Consider the following 17040-nt stretch of genomic DNA (forward strand, 5'->3'; position numbering starts at 1 on the left):
AGTAAATTTTCCCCCAACAATTTTTTGTGAAGCGCTTGCAAACCACGGTTTTGTAAAATAATTCATCATTATTATTTTTTACTTCTCGGATATTGTAAAACGTCATCAGCAAAATCACAAAAATTTTTTTCATTACTTCAATGTAGTAGGCCTCAGAATTTTTTATAGAATTGTAGCCACGTTGTTTCAACAAAGAAGCCATTATTTGGCAATATAAAGTTATAGAAAATAATTTGCAATCATGCAAATGGTTGGAAAGAATCTAGGAAGTCTTCTCACAATCTGGCACAAAGTGATTATGTTTATTGTATCTCTGCAAAATGTTTTACGACAAACTTTGAAGCTTCGTTATAATCATTTTTATCTTTGAAGCCAAACGTTAATTTTTTTTTGGCCAGAAACATAATCACTGCCTTGCTGATGTTGTCGCCTTTACGCGTATTTTTTGTGCTTCAAACAATAAGGACCCAGTCAGCAATCCAGTCTATTTACATTGATTCAACATTTGTAAACGTTAAATTTATGTAGATTTGCTGACTGTGGGTTATTTCACATTTCCTTTGTTTACGCATGTTCCTCAATTCGCCGTTGCATTGTTTCGACGCTGGCGGACTAAAAATGTATTTTCAAATTGATTGACGCAATCTTCAATAAAAGTGGGCTTCGAACTTAGCTTTGTTGATGTAAATGCTGTATTTTTTGTGGATGTAATTTATGAGTCATGTTTATAAACACCCGTAAGCGAAATGACTTATGATGGAGCCTGCATGATATTTGTGATGCGACTTGACACAAATCCACAATTTCAAAAGCACCTAATTTGAACTTAGAAATTTCAGATAATTTCAACAACTTGTTCAATTGTCTTCTCTCTACTAAAAATATTCATACTACAAACTCAATTGTAGACCTAAAATACACAAACGAAGATGTAAACAGCTATTCAAGCAGGCTAAGGTGTTACTTATGAGAAATTTGGTTCCATAAAACTAGAAGATAGCCATGAGTTTCGGAATGCATTAGTTTAGGACAAAAATGTAAGACAACAAACGCAGTTTTGTTTTTTTGCAAATTCGTGTAACAATATTATTCTGATTGTAACTATTTTAGAATCAGTGAGTAGCTTACAATAAGATTTGCTCGCAAATCTTTACCAACGCGATGATTCGGCACACCGCACACACACTTCGTGCAGTCGATTGAGCTCTTTGTTATTCAGAACTTTGCATGAAATCGGATTAGCATGGTAATTAAATAGCGGCAAGATAAATCAAAATTGTCGTTTTTGGGTACCTTTGCAAAAATTGAAATATCAAGTTTAACATATAAAATTTTAAAATAATGACTTTTCAAACTTATAGACAAATGATTTGTTTTCACACCAGTGCAACTTCTGTTGAAATAGCACCAGCGGATAACACGTAACAGCTGATTGAATTTGATCCAAAAACGGCCCCCCCTTGAGCAGTTAACTTCCAAAATAACGTTGAAAAGCAAAGGGTTAACACTCATTTTCGCCATTTATCCTACTGACAGCAACATCGTTATATATTTTCATGCAATTGCAGCAACTTGTTTTTTCCGCAGCTAGCTGCATCCTTTGATTTCCTGGTAACCACCATATGTTACTAACTTTTAACACTCCCAGCATGGAGTGAAGCCAGCAAAGCTACGTCACGTATCTGGGGTCTACCACTGCGAAAAAATGGACTGTTTACAAGAAAACGTAGATGAAGAACGTTTCATTTGGATCCGTTTAAAGTAGAAAGAACTCGTCACAGCTTTATTTTTAAGTTCAGAAGAAAACAAAGAAGACCGGGAAAATGTATAAGTTTCTAAATTTTATGTGGGACTACTGCGATTTTTTGTTCGTGCAAATAATATTAGGCTACGCGTTTCTTTGCAAATTAGGTCTACCTAATATAAGCTCGCTCAATGATTTGATCTCTATCACAAATGTGAATGTGGTGGCTTATATATAAGGCTACTGATAGCGATTCATGGGAAGGTAACTCTGATAGCGGTTTTACAAAAGATTTTTTTCGTGTTTTGTAGGCCTACTCTGTGCCTAAAATCAAAATCGAGTAAAAGAGCGATTGGATTTTGTGCTAAGTTCTGTTTGTAATGTCTTGTTTCTGTTTCGGTAAAACAAAAGAATTAAAAGAAATTGCTTATTTTATTAACTTTTAAGGTTGACTCAGATTAGGAAGCGCCTTTTATAAACACACGGTTTGACAGCAGCAACAATACAATAAGTATGAGAATACAATGTCCCGAAGGTATTGCTGCTGAAACTGAATGTAAAAGCAGATCATGTGCTGAAAGTGATATTTGTATGTAGGCCTACCGACTATTGTCTACGGTGATGGCGTGTGCAGAATATCAGGAACAGATGACCAAAGCAAATTGACAATTTCTAAATGATAGTCTTCTTTGAACTTAAATTCTTCTATGGTAGGAGGCAGGGTATGGGATGGAATGGAATGGAAGACGTTTTTTTCCATCTTCCATCCTGAGATTTTCTTCCATTCGATCTCCATTCCATCTTAGAAATATTCCATTCCATCTTTCATTCCATCTCAGAAATCTCTTCCATCTTCCATCTTCACATTTTGTGATCTCCGCGATGAATATGCCACAAATAAACCTAAAAACCGTAGGCTAAATTTAAGCAGCAGTGGCCGAGTGGTTAGCGCGTTGGGCTCGCAGTCGAGAGCCTGCATTTTTGACTCCAGCCACCCGCACTTGCTGTTGTTTCTCTGGACAAGAAACTTCACGATAATTGCCTCTACCCAGTGATCGATTTCGAGTAATGGGTAGTGCCAAATTTCAGTCTTAAGCAGAGTAGACAACCGGAAACAGACATTGCAGTCGGCTGCAGCGTGGGTCAGGTGTATGTCGGAAGGCGTACACCGATGCATAGCACTCAAGTCCGCTTTCCCGCAATGCAGGATAAAGATAAACAAACAAACAAACAAATAAGCTAAAAATTTAACAGCAATATTTTCCTAAGGATTACATGCCGTTTGGTGTTAGAACTAGAAGCGTAGATTGATTCTATAAATATAATACAGAAAGAAACAACACGTAGCAAAGTTAAAGAAACTATAGTAGTAGTCTACGTTGGAGAAGATAAAAAAGTAACAAAATACTGAGAAGCATCGCGGACAATTGGTGTAATAAAAGCACAAGTTAAAGTCATCATCATCGGATTATATGGTTGAAGCTAGTCCTGCGTAAGTTTTACAAACAAAAAACTAGTAGCCTACTGATGGGTGGCAGTCACAAAAAATTGCATAAGCTGCATTGCATGTATCAGTAGCTTAATGGCAACAAAAAGAAAAAACATGCAGGAAATTAATAGCCTATAGCTGAAATATGACTTGGTCTTCTGCCACACTCTGCAAATGTAGGCCAAGCGCTACGCTGGTATATACAATATACATAATGTTTATTAACGTCGGCCCTGCGTCGGTAGCTGAAAGCCTCTACAAAAGTAGCCTATGCGAAACTGCCAGGAATAACCTATCAAAGGCTTTGTCAGTCCAACCAACCTATTGCACAACATTACTTTTGTTCAGGTGGCAAATACTTTCAAACGTTTACTTTGGAGACATTTTTGTTTTGTTTCTTTCTGTTTTCTATCGACTTTGCCATTGTAGTTTTTTGTTTCGAAATGTACAAAAATGTATTTCGTTTAACTGCTTTCTCGAAACAAAACCCACGAGAATCTGCAAACATAGAACACAAGTGTCGTATGATGGAATGCTGTCAAACGTCAAGAAGTTTCCTCCTGACGTTTGACAGCATTCGAAAATCGAATTATTTCAGCAAGCAACGTAATATTTTGCATGTCTTGATGAAGCGTTAGAAAGGTAATGATGGAATTGGAATGGAATGATGGAAGATTGTCTTCCATCCCATCATTAAGATCTTCCATTCCTTTCCATCCTTGACATTTTCCATTTTCCATCCCAAAATCTGCCTTCCATTCCATCTTCCATTCCATTCTATCCCATCCCATTCCCTGGTAGGAGGCTCAACTGTTGTAAAACTAAGATTATTTGTATTTTCATTAACAAGCAATGAGAAGAAATGTAAATTATTTGTGTGTATTTTTTTGATGATGAGTTTGTGTATTTGATAAATTCTGGCAATTCTCAACTGTATCAACGTTCCCCCACAATGGACACGAAAAATGCAATCGATCACGATGTAGTGGAGGTGAGCTACGTATGTTATAGGTGGGGGTATAAGCTATCGTCGTCGTACCACTCGGCATGCGACAACTCAGCAAGTGCTTCAACTCAGCAAGTACATTTCAGCAAATGATATTTACGTGCCTACTTCGGACTTACTTGGTCAATGGTCATCCCTTGTCAAACTCATTTTGCTGACATTTTCGTCATTTACCAAGTTTGGCCACTTGCTCAAACGTTGCTTGCTCAGTTGTCACTTGCTTAGTTGTCGCTTGCTAAGTTCACAAAGTTCTGTTGATTTGCGAGCGACTCATAGGCTATGAATGAGATCTATTCGCAGCAAGCTACTCCACGATGCTGGGCAAAATGCAGTAAAAACAAAAGTATTACAAGTTGATAAATGCATTTTGGACCTTTTAAAATTAAAGAGATGCATTTGTAGCAAATGATAAAACACTTATTGAGCCTCAAGGTTAAGTTGCCTAATTGGTTAAATCACAGCATACACCCCTTAGTCCTACACCTATAGGCCACGGTGACCCTTTTTCTGATGGCCGTTTCAAGGAAAGTGTTTTTGTTTTCTGTATCAAAAAATAGCAATAGATTTTTTTTCCAAAAAAAGGACCCGTTTTGTTTAAATCTACGCTGGCTGCTGTTTCTTTATTTTTACTTTATTATTCACTATATTAGAGCAGTTAAAATTTAAGCGCTGAACAAACAAGAAAGCCCTTATTCCTTATGGGTTTAGCACGTTTCTCTTTTTTTTTTTGAACTCCGGTTGTTGTTGGTTACACTTGGCTGCATCATTTGGGTTGTATTGGAAGCGAGGTGTTCAATTGTAGCCCAGGCATTCAGATAATCTTCATTGCTTTCTGTGAGGTTGCAGTCCTCTCGTGCATGTTTGGCATTTCTAAATCCACAAATCATGGAAAATTGCAACATGAGAAGGATAAGGTAAAAAGTTTGTCTTGTTGAAGCATAGGCATGCGAAGCCAAGTAACTTAATCAGATATAACATATTTAATTTATTATAACACTTACAGAAAACAAAAAAATACAGTCAAACAAATTTCGAACGTTTCACTATGCAGGTCCGTCGTTTTGTTTGCGTTCTTTTTTGTTTTTCTTTTTCATTCGCTTTTTTTTTTCATTCACGTTTTTTTGCGTTCGTAAAGTGTTTTTCCTTCTCTTTGCTCTTCCTACTTGTTCTTGCGATCTAACGTTCCTGTTGTGTTTTTACTACCTTTTTTTATTGCGTTTTAACTGTGTTATTTTGTTCATTAATTAACTTCTTACTGTGTATTGCACCCCTCGGGGGTTAATTTACAAGTGCTCATTGTGGCCATCAGAGCAATTTAAGTTTGAAACTCATGGAATAGACCGACCTTTCTTTACAAGGATGTAGGCTACTTCAACATTGTGACCGATTTCAATGAATTTGGTTTTATATTTGATAATTTGTCCAATTTTCCAAATAGTCTTCGCTGTCCAAAATGGCTAACGTGAGAACACTAAGAAAGGCAATGATAACAAACGCAAGGTTGAGATAAAAAAACATTGACGGTTTTGTAATCTGAAACAATTCTACACACTGGCTTTATTCTGGTATAAGTCAGAAGATAATTCATGGCCTATGGAACTTTTTCAGGTTTTCTACCAATGTGCTTATAATAAACCCAACTATCAAGAAGTATAATTGCGTAAGTATCCTGCCTTACACAAATGCGGAGTCTCACAAAGGAAATTAAATATCTGGTAAAAAGAACGCAAAGACTTCCAGCAAGAAAATCAGTTCCTTTTAACATTAATTCAATGTCTGCAGACAAATAATCAATGTAAAAACTCGGGCTGTGCAGTCGGGAGAAAAATATACGATTCCTGCTGCTCAGTTTATAGCCTAACTGGCCGACTTCGACTCCGAACACGCCAAAATCCCTCCGATTCCTCTACGACTCCGACTCCACAGCTCTGGTCAAAACGACTTATGCTTGCAGAATCTTTGAGTGTCTAAAAACTAAGTACAATATTTGCAGGTGAAGACATCCGGATGCTATATCAAGGCTCGCTATGTCTTGGCGCTAATGTCAGCGCTAGGAACCTTGAATATTTATTCCTTAAGAAATGGCATCAATGTTGCTATTGTATCTATGGTAAGAATGTTTATTTTGTAAGGTTGAGTGAATGTTTGGTTTCACTCAAGATCATGTTGATAAGTGATTTGATAATTGTGTAAAATCAATCAAAAAACTACTAGATCAGATTGAAATCAACTGTTAGGCTATTCTTTGGCCTTGGTCTATTTCAAAACACATTTAAATCTATTAAAAGTGAGTAACAGGTTTCAGTAAGAATACATTAAGTAGAGTAAGATCTGGAGATTATCCAGGATTTAAACCGTGGCTTTCACGTAGCAAAATTGCTGGTTGGTTTTTGATCTAGTTTGAAGTGCGTTTTAATTTGACATGGCCAATGTGATGTCCTATGGGCCTAATGCATTGAATTTACCGAGATATTTTTCATTTTAGACAACTAGTGCAAACGGAAGCGTTAGTCTGGGAAACTGTACAGATCCCAACCTTTCTTGCCAAAGAGGAAATGAAGGAAATGTTTCTTCCGCTGAAATGGTAAGCTTGATTAACCTTAATTTGAACAAGTCGCTTTTCCTACTCCAAAGTGCTTATCATGGGAAACAAGTACGCTCATACGTAGCAGCTTCGTTTTCTTCATTTGGTTCTACATAAGACGAATATCTGTTTTCATGAAGTAAAAATTATGTTTTAATACCAAATACTCGCCATTTTAATTTACTGCCGGTTTTAGCCGTTGAATCATTATGCAATGCATCCATCCAAACCAGTCTATGTATAAAAGGAGTACTCTAAAGAAGAATATGTCATCTCGAGTTAATGGTGAGGCTACTTGTTATCCAACACCAGAAGCAAACACAGAAATCTGCCTGTTACTTCGCTGGTTCAGCAGATGAAAATAAAAGCGCAATTATGATACGCATCTGACAATCCTGTTGTGAATTCATGTTCTTTTACAAAGAGAAAAGTGAATTAAACACTTTTTTTCAGGAAAAACTTTTCGGTCTGAATCCAATTTCTTTCACAGATCGTTTTAACAGTTTGGGTCACTGAGAGACTCTGTTTTCAACGGAGCTTATAAAAATGGGTCAAATCAATGTTTTAAATTCACAAAGGTATTGCCCTACCGATCTTGTGTAAATCACAGCTTACATTTTCTTAATTTAAAGCATCTACTTTCTACCATAATGCGGAATGCTGATAAATAACTTATGAAGTTATGCGATGTATTTGCTCCAATCTTACGGATACTAATTCTTATTTAGAGAAACAAATGTTTTTCTGGTGATCAAAACGTTCCATCTACCAGCAAAATGGAAAAAGAACTTTTGTATGACAAGCTATTTTGTCTTCTAGCAAACTGGAGATTTTAATTGGACAATCCAACAGCAAACGTTACTATTGGGATCTTATTATTACGGCTATTGGATAACAAACATACCCGGTGGTTGGCTGGCAAAGCGGTTTGGAATCAGACTTCTTTTAGGCTCAACCGGCTTGGCTTCGTCAGTCCTGACTTTGTTGATGCCATTTGCAGCCAAGACCAGCTTAGGATTAGCTGTAGGATTAAGGATTGTCATTGGATTTATACAGGTAATTTACATTGCAACTATGACCAGTCCATGGCCTCCATCCGGTTCAATATAAATAAAGGTATTGAATACCCCCAAGGTTGCAAAGGCAAGCGATTTGAAATATTTTTGCTTCTATTTGTTTGTTTTTTGTTTTTCAACAGGCCGAATGAGTATTTCAAAACCATTAGCATCCATTCAATCCATTGCTTTGACCTTCTATAAAGTTGTTACTTGTGCATTCGTTGGATTTGCAAGATTTCATTCAAAAATAAAATCAATGTAGGCTATTATGTCATTATTGATCAACGGAACTTTGACCAAAAAGTCATATTTTGGAGAAAGAATACAAATCAAAACACAAGTCTTTTTCTTGGGCTAAATTTGGAAATTCGTAAAGTTTTCATTAATACCGACTTTATTAAGCTACAATTTTTATTTTTTATTACTCTATATTTAAGGACTCTAGCGCCTTAAGTTTTGCTGCAAACTGAAATTAGGTTAATGCGTCTGCTTTGCCATGAACGCTTACTTATGTAACCTAAACTTATTTCGAAGGGAGTTACATTTCCCTCCTTCATGACTGGATGGGGAATATGGGCTCCACCGTTGGAAAGAAGTCGTCTTGTTGCTTCCACACTCTCAGGGGTTTTGACAGGAACTTTTCTTGTCTATCCTTTTGTTGGAATTGTAATTGATTGTCTAGGTTGGGAAGCTTCGTTTTACATCACAGGTTGGTCACGTTATTGGTTAGGCATCTAAACATAAAAAGTTTTGTAAGACAAATCAATCATCAGGCCAATCAGAACTTACAGGAACAGCGTTTCAACCAATCAGAAGTTGCAAGGAAAACAGAGAAAACATTTCTGATATACCGGCGCTGGTTCGATCTCGGGGTGTGCGCTTGAGCAACGTACGTTAAGGACTGCTCTCCATTCAGCGGCATTTAATGGATGGAATAATTCCCCGGCAACAACACTTTAACAATCGGAAATCTTCACTCCGTCAATGTGACCGGGCCGGCGTCAGTGATTCAAAGTTTCTACAAGTATGTGAAACTGCCAGGATTAACTCTGCAAGAAGCTTTCCCAGTCCGAGGATAAAGATTCAATCAATCAATCAATCGATATAAAGCAAATTAAGTCAACGTTTTGTCGTCCACAGCTTGGCGTAGAGGTTAAGGCAGTAGTAGTCATTCAGATGACTTGTGTTCGATTCTCACCCAAACCATAACTCTCTGAGCTTTTGTAATTACCAAACAAGGTTCGAAGCCCCAAGCTTGGTTGGCGGTGTCATCGGGCCTTACGAGGAATTGTCATGTTTAAGTGGCTACCCACGGTATTAAAAAGCACACGCTTCTGCAGTAACTTTTGATTTTCAAATTTGCTGCGATTTTTTATGGCAACTTGTAACCCTTTCAAAGGTACTCAAAAAAGCTGAGAGCGTAACACTAAATTGGCAAATTCAAGTTTATCATAGAGTTTCGCCACACACGTTTGGCTGGGTCAGTAATCAGTATATTCTTTTATCCAAATAGAAAAAAAAAAAAACAGAAAAAGGTAAAATCAAAAGGCACCTTGATGTTGCGCAGCTTACAAGCATGCTTATAGTATTTGTTGACTGTCTGAATTTGCGTTTTCCCACAAGGTATATTTTCGCTGTTACATTTAAAACAAATGTTTGTTTCGCCTTGAACAAGGTAGGAAGGTGATAAGTGTGTTGCTATTTTATTATTTAGGAGCAATTGGTGTGATCTTTTCCATCGTGTTTTTGTTGATCATACACGACTCTCCTGCTGTTCATCCACGCATATCACCACAAGAGAGAGATTACATTCAAATGAGCATCTACGGACAAAAGGTTGGTTAATGGCGGTGGCAAAAAGATACAAATCTCAAACGAATTATTTGGCACTTTTCAACGCATTGTATTATATTGAGTTTACATCCCAATAGTAAAACAACAACTTAGGCTGATAGATTGTGGGATAGACACTTGACGAATTGAGTTTAATAACTATTTTAGTCACAATCTTTAAGTTAATGTTATTTGCTAAACTTGTGTCGTTTAATGGTTGAGGTGTATTTTTTTGTGTGCAAAAGTTTATTTCAGAAACGTGTTGACTCTGCCTCACTAACTCACACAATTAGCTATTTCGTTCAAACAAACTGCTAAAGGTCGATTTAGTTAGCACCTTGCAGTGCTTACCAATGTGAACTCTGACGGTAAACAAATTTTTTTAAAATTGATCATGCCTTCCAGGTACCAAAGGACAAAGCTCCAGTTCCTTGGTTATCTATTGGAAAATCTCTTCCATTTTGGGCAACCTTAGCTTCTCACGTGGCAGATTGTTGGGCAACGATATCAATCATTACATTGATTCCAACTTACATCGCAAGTGTGCATAAGTTTAATATCAAGTCGGTAAGTTATAACACTGTTCACAAGTTAATGTAATAAGTTGATCACCATGTAATAAGTTTACAGGCCAATATGGCGTAACCCATGATACGAAGTTACTGTGAATTTATGATTGTAAGTGTTGTATTCAATACTTGCTTTTAATGCTATAAAAACTGTTTATCCGATATGCAAAGTATAGGACCTATTCTGATTAATGAAGCATTTCCAATCAATTATATTTTTTTGTTTCAGACCGCAGTTCTATCGGCTCTGCCGTTTATTCTCAGATTTGTTATGATGATCCTTGGCAGTGTTTTAACCGATTACATTGTCACAAAACGCTGGGTTCGATTGATAGTCATGCGAAAGGTTCAGTTTTTTTGTTTTTTTGATAAGTTAATCAAGTAGTTGCACCAACAAAAATATCATTACTTGCAGGCTATAGTAGGATACAGTCTTAAAACTACAAATCTAAAGTTAAAGTGTTGTTTTTCAAATACTTGTGATCTATCAAAGGAAAACATACTGTAATAAGACAACTGATCTTAGCCTCAAGTAACCATATTCCCTTGGGCTTTCCGCTGCTATATCCATCCTAGAATGCAACTAAATTAACTCTTTCATGAAAGATATAAATGCTATTAAAAGAAGGTCTTTGGTAATTTGCCGGTTTGTTTACATGAACAACAAATCCCATATGAAAGGTCTATTGAGACTTCGTAATCCTTCTCCTCCAATAATATTTCTTTCCATAACTGAGTCTGGTGATCAGGTTATCGAAATATGAAAAGATCTTCTTCTCTCGTTTGACTTGTAGTAGCTTAGATTGGCAATGCCTCCTTGTGCAGCCAAGATACGGTAGTTGGGTCCAGTTGTCGAATACCAATGATTCCACTTGGGGGCCGTAAGATGGGACATTCGTGGAGTATGTGTTGCATTGTTTGTTCTACCGCTCCGCAGACACATATCGGCGTATTATGCAACCCCCACCTAAATAGATTAGCTCCAGTGCAGCCAACGTCACATCTGATCCTGTTCAATGTGACCCATGCCTTTCTTGAGAGGTCTGCTCCAGGAAGGATGGAGAGTGCTGGTATAACTGAAAACTGAGGAGTGATATGTGGCAGCTCGTTCCATTCCTGGGTCCATGTCTCCATGCAGCTGAAGTTCTTATCCACAAGCTGTGTAGCATATCGATGAAATGGGCGCCTTGATGATAGGCGTTGAGGTCTGAATAGTCCATTTCTTTGGGAGTGACTATGGAGAAGGTGTTGAGGATCGAGTGTTGCATGCAAAGCCAGTTTATGAGAGGCTTCTTCCCTACGGACATGAGCAGGACCAATGCCAGCCAAAATTGACAGATAAGCAGTAGGTGTGGGGCGGAGACAGCCAGTGATGATGCGCAAGGTGTCGTTAATGCATACATCCATCTTTTTTGTGTGTCTGCTGCGGTTCCACAGAGCTGAGGCATATTCGGCTGAGCTGTAGACCAATGCTAGTGCACTTGTACGCAAGGTTGATGCTCGGGCTCCCCATCCTGTTCCTGCAAGGCTTCTCAAGAGGTTATTTCGCGAGGTAACCTTGGCACGGACTGATTCGATGTGGGGTCTGTAGGTCAACTGCCGGTCAAGTTTTACTCCAAGATAAGTTGGGTTTGCTGTATATGGTAAAGGATTTCCTTTTAGCGAGACAGACAGTTGACGCTGACATTCCCGATTATTTAGATGGAAAGCGGATATTGTTGTTTTCGACGCATTCAGTTTGAGCCTCCACTTGTCCAGATAGTCAGCCACCAGTTTCAGGTCAAGTTCAAGTTTTCTTTCCACCTCATGCTAGTTCCTGTGAGCGTATAGAAGAGCTAGATCATCCGCATAGCTATACTGTTGCGATGTAGTGCATGGGAGGTCACTTATATAGATATTAAATAGGAGGGGCGATAGTGCTGACCCTTGGGGGACGCCATTTTTCAGGCGGCGTGGTCTGCTGGGTTTTCCTGGGTTCTGCTACTTGCAAGTAGCAAGTAGCAAATGAAAAGATACACTTTTTGGAATATCTTTGATTTGTCTTACACGTTTGCGGTAATATTTAAGTTAAGTTCAGTATTGTTTCAGATTATGTCGTCGGTACCACTTACAGTGGCAGGTGTGGCGATGGTTTTGATGGCGTTTGTTGGCAATCAACGATGGATGGCTGTTGGTTTGTTGTGCGCTTCCACAGGAATCCTGGGATTTACATGTACAGTAGATTTGCAACTTTCTCTATTTGGTTGTTTTTACTGATTTTCAAAATGTAAAAACTCCTGGACAAGTACTATTAAAAAGAAACGTTATGATTTAATGAGTTTGGAATGGCGTAACGGATAAGACACTTGCTGTCCAATCATATTACAACCTTGCTTCGACGACCTGCTTAACTGGTTGTTGAAAACCTTATCACATTTACACAGGGTGTAATAAGTTTGATGGGCACTGTTACTGAAGCAAAGGCCGCCGAGAGTCGCTACCATTGTTAGTGTCAAAGGCCTAATGTCCGTACAAATGAAAACATTATCTTCTCTCACCGGATGCTTGGACCAAGTAGCCTTTCGAAACCATCTTTATTAAATGTATTTATTTTAGCATCTGGACACATTCCATCTTTTATCGATATGGCCCCAATATATAGTGGAATTTTATATTCAATTTCAAACGCCGTTGCTTCAATTATTGGATCTGCAGCGCCACAAGTGGCTGGGGCACTCATTACCAATGAGGTAAATGTGAAAGAAAGCACGTTAATCGCTTCATGTATATTTAAATAATCCTTAAATTGTCTCCACCATTTAGTCGTCTACCCATTCTAATGTTGATACCGACGGATAGAGATTTGCTTTATTTTATTTTTGGTTCGAACTATGATTCAGTGGGTATCAAATAAGAAGTTAGAAATATAATATAATAAAATAGTGTAATAATAATAGTAGTGATTTAAGATAAATGTTTCATCTGTTGAACGATCTGCTATTACCTACTCCAAACCAGCCTTTCAAAGAGCAAATTTTTACCACATCTATTGTAAAACCAAGCAAACAGCCAACTTTACCAACTGCAGACAATAGACTTTAGCTGTGAAAACTTCCTAGCAGATTTCGCTGTTGCTAATGACAAGGACACAATGCTGCAGCATCGAGAAGAACTTAAATTTCAGCACAAAATATCTGACAAATAATTTACACATCTTGTGATAGTTTTGCTTGGTTTGAACCAAAAGAACGTAAATGGTTTATTGTCTGGTAAGCTGCACATCTGTAGTAAAGTCCAACCGCGGACAAATTGGCCCCCAATCGTTTGGGCATGGAAGTCCACTTGTCCATATAGCCCTTGCTTGTCGCACAATGCGCTTCAACACTTACGATCGAAGATTAAAAGAAAGTTTGCTTTTTGCAAGTCGGTCTGTTATATAAAAACAAAACCTTCAACAATTTGCAATTTACACATAAAAGAAAAATTTTTGCTTCTCTGTCAGACACTTGTCTGAAAAAGAATAAACATCGAACTACAATATTGAAAACAATGAAATATGATATTAATTATATCGTTACAGCAACGCTTAATCTATGTATTTGAAGGCAATGATTTATCTGAGTCGAAGCGAAGCATTCAAAGAAAGTGCAGTACGCAACAATTTTTTTTTACTTTTCTTACTCGTTTACTTTTCTTAGCCTACTTGCTAACTTTACTTATTTTTGATAGAACTTGGCCTCCAGCTGGCAAAATGTATTCTTGCTTACTGCAGCAATTTGCTTATTTGGTGCCATTATGTATTGTGCCTTTGCCTCCGACCAAGTTCAACCGTGGGCAAAATACGATGACGTCAATTCTAGTAAGTAGATTAAATCAAACCGACAACCAGTTCTATAGTGATATTGCTCCTTCTCAACATAAACTATGCTGTTGGGTGGCCGCAAGCTTTCCAAAACTCTACTTCTTAGCATAATGCATTTATCATATTCTATAAAAGTGCAGTGATCAAATCACTACCCCATGACAAGATACAACTTCCAATAGATTCCTAGCTAGTGTGCTCGATGTACTTAAAACCACTGAATAAGTTGATTATTCAGTGGAATAAACCACTAAATTTTTGATTATTTGGTCTCTTGATGTTGAGAATCTTTATTCCTAGAAGAAAAACTCTTTTCAGAATCTTCACATGATGTTGGGTATTGTGATGTTACTTAGTTTTGCATAATCATGGTACGACAAAGCACATTTTTTAACGAAGGTTTATCATTGCATTTCAGAGAAAGAAGAAACAAAGAATCCCTTGGTTGAAGAAACGAAATTAAACTAGAAATATTGAAGCTGTGAATTTGTGCTCCAAACATTTCGAAGTGAAAGCTTTCTATGTTGTTTTGAATCGACGTATTTAGATCAATTTCTGTTCTCAAATAAACTGTGTGAATATTTTGTTCAAAATAAGAGTGGCATCGAATGAAATGCATGACAAGTCCTGCTTACTTTTTAACAGTAGTTTCATTGTTTATTTGATTAGTGATAAAGTAATGCAACTTATTTTATTGCTTTCGGAATTTTTTCAAAGTAAGTGGTTTAAATCTTGGTCTAAAATTCTAAATCATAGATTCTCAGCCTCTATATTGTCCATTTACCTCTTGTCAGCCTTTGAAGATAAATCTCACCTCATGCTCTTTTATTGCGTAAACCAGTGGTTCTCAATCTTTTTGTTTTGGTGGACCCCTTTTGGTACCTTCGAAGCGGTCGAGGACTCTTAAAAATTTTATCTGAAATTTTAGTATATTGCTTCTCCTATAATGGAATCAAATGTTTCATAAGTTTCGAAACGACACACTTAGAAGAATTTGCTGAACTCGCGACGCACTTATGACGATTGCTGACATTGATCATATTATGTTATGAGCTTTATGTTGGACAACCATCAAAAATCAGTAATCTAAATGTTGATTTGATGTTTTTCTATAAATTTTATCAAAAATCAATAGAATTTTGAGACCGTTACAAACAATTTCTCATTTTATCATTTCTAATCAATATTAATTCGTTATAATCTTTGTCTTGCAAAACTGTGAGTGGTGATAGACTGCTGACTAACGTTTGCATTTTTAAGTTAAGCATTGATCAATAGACTGCTGTCTCAAAAAAATTAAGTTGAACATAGCCTTATTAAAAAACTAATGCATTTAAAGGGATACTAAAGGAAAAACCTGACTTGGCGATTTTCCACGTTCTTTGTGTTTAACATGCTACCATAAAACAATTTTCAATAAAAATTTGCTCCATTGTGGTCTGACCATCATTGCGCGCGTGCTTTTGTCAGAGCTTTCAAAACCAGAATGGGCCTGAGCAGCGAAGCGTGCGACTGTTCAGTCTACGTAACAAAAGACGAGCAATCAGCTGATCACGCAACAGTTGTTACTGCCGGCGATTTAACTGTAAGCTATGTATGTATGTACATCAAAACATCAGATTTCAACGTAAAAACATCAGACAGTTTGTTCAAAACCTCAGATCTGATGTTAAAACATCAGATGTTGTAACGTGGCTTTTGTTATTGCTGTCTTTTGTGACGTATTCTCGAGCTGTGTTTCCACTTTTTGGTCATTTTGAAAAAAAATGAAAATAAATGAAACATTGGACTTTGGGCCTTGCCAGCGCCATTAAAAACAATTTTTTTTCGCTAATTTTTTTGAAATGTATTCTTGAATGTTCAGTTTACGCATTTTAATGCTTAAGTCCCGTTTGAAAATTTCATTTAGTATGCCTTTAAGAAACCAAACCTTTGAACTTTCAAAGAACATCGCACTAGTTCGTTGGGAAGTACAGTTTGAAAATCACAGTAACACACAAATAAAGCACAACCAACCAGTTTTTAAATTTCATAATTTATCAATGATGCTGCAAACTCGAAAACTTTCACGGACTCCCAGAAATCGCTTCGCGGACCCCCGGTTGAGAACCACTGGCGTAGACTAGCAATTCCGCAAACCTGTTCAACAAAAACAAAAGAAAGCTTTGAAATGCATAGACTTCCCAAACGTAGCTTATAATATAAAAAGCCAAAACATTCACTCAACAAATTGATGGCTGGTGGTTGCTGCCAATCCACAATTTCGGATATAATCTTAGAACTGTGTTTGAGAAGAGCGCCAGCATGTCTTATCCAGGAATTAGGAAGTAGGCTAATCAAGATCGATTCGTTGTTTTCATGTTTATAAGCGTAGCGTATTCTGACTCACAAAGATGTGTTGTTGTAAAAGATCAGTGTAAAATAACTTGCAGTCAATCTGCGCAAAAACTTGAAAATATCACTATTGCCTGAATATGAAATGAAGTGAAGTTGATATTTTAGGTCAATCATTTGATCTTTTAATTGATCAACGTCTTCGACACGGGTGTGGCAGACTACACGGGTGTGGCAGACTTGATGACCAGTTCGGTCCTTCTGCCACTCCCATCATCATCAGCAAACAACCTAGCTCCCATTATAATCTTGTATTGTTTTGTTTTTGTTTCACATGTGCTGATGATGCAAAATAAAAGAACTTCCTCTTCGATACTGTTTAATTCAATATATAATATTTAAATCGTCGCATGAGCTTCTGGGGCCGAAGATCTATCATTTTTCTACCCCAGATTCACGATGTTCTCAGACTACACTGGAAGGCTACTGGAGAGCAGCCGGTCTTTGGTTTCATCATCCAAGACAAGCAGACCTTCCACTCCGTAAGGTGCTTTGAAGATGGCACAATTGTTGATGATATGG

General features: G+C 37.3%; 1 protein-coding gene across 2 annotated transcripts in view; it reads left to right on the forward strand.

Annotated features, from left to right (window-relative positions):
* LOC145777179 (sialin-like) overlaps positions 1-16819 on the forward strand; it is a 47522-nt gene extending 30703 nt beyond the window's left edge. For both annotated transcript variants that reach the window (XM_082588494.1, XM_082588491.1), the window contains 10 exons: positions 6725-6823; positions 7643-7879; positions 8416-8590; positions 9596-9717; positions 10120-10281; positions 10513-10629; positions 12372-12495; positions 12879-13012; positions 13992-14121; positions 14543-16819. In XM_082588494.1, coding sequence (XP_082444620.1) covers positions 6725-6823; positions 7643-7879; positions 8416-8590; positions 9596-9717; positions 10120-10281; positions 10513-10629; positions 12372-12495; positions 12879-13012; positions 13992-14121; positions 14543-14592 — 1350 coding nt within the window. In that variant the 3' untranslated portion in view covers positions 14593-16819. The remainder of the gene's footprint in view (positions 1-6724; positions 6824-7642; positions 7880-8415; positions 8591-9595; positions 9718-10119; positions 10282-10512; positions 10630-12371; positions 12496-12878; positions 13013-13991; positions 14122-14542) is intronic.
* Positions 16820-17040: the final 221 nt, after the last annotated feature.

The sequence above is a fragment of the Aplidium turbinatum genome, chromosome 9 (genome assembly GCF_918807975.1).
Source record: "Aplidium turbinatum chromosome 9, kaAplTurb1.1, whole genome shotgun sequence".
In the NCBI taxonomy this organism is placed as follows: Eukaryota; Metazoa; Chordata; class Ascidiacea; order Aplousobranchia; family Polyclinidae; genus Aplidium; species Aplidium turbinatum.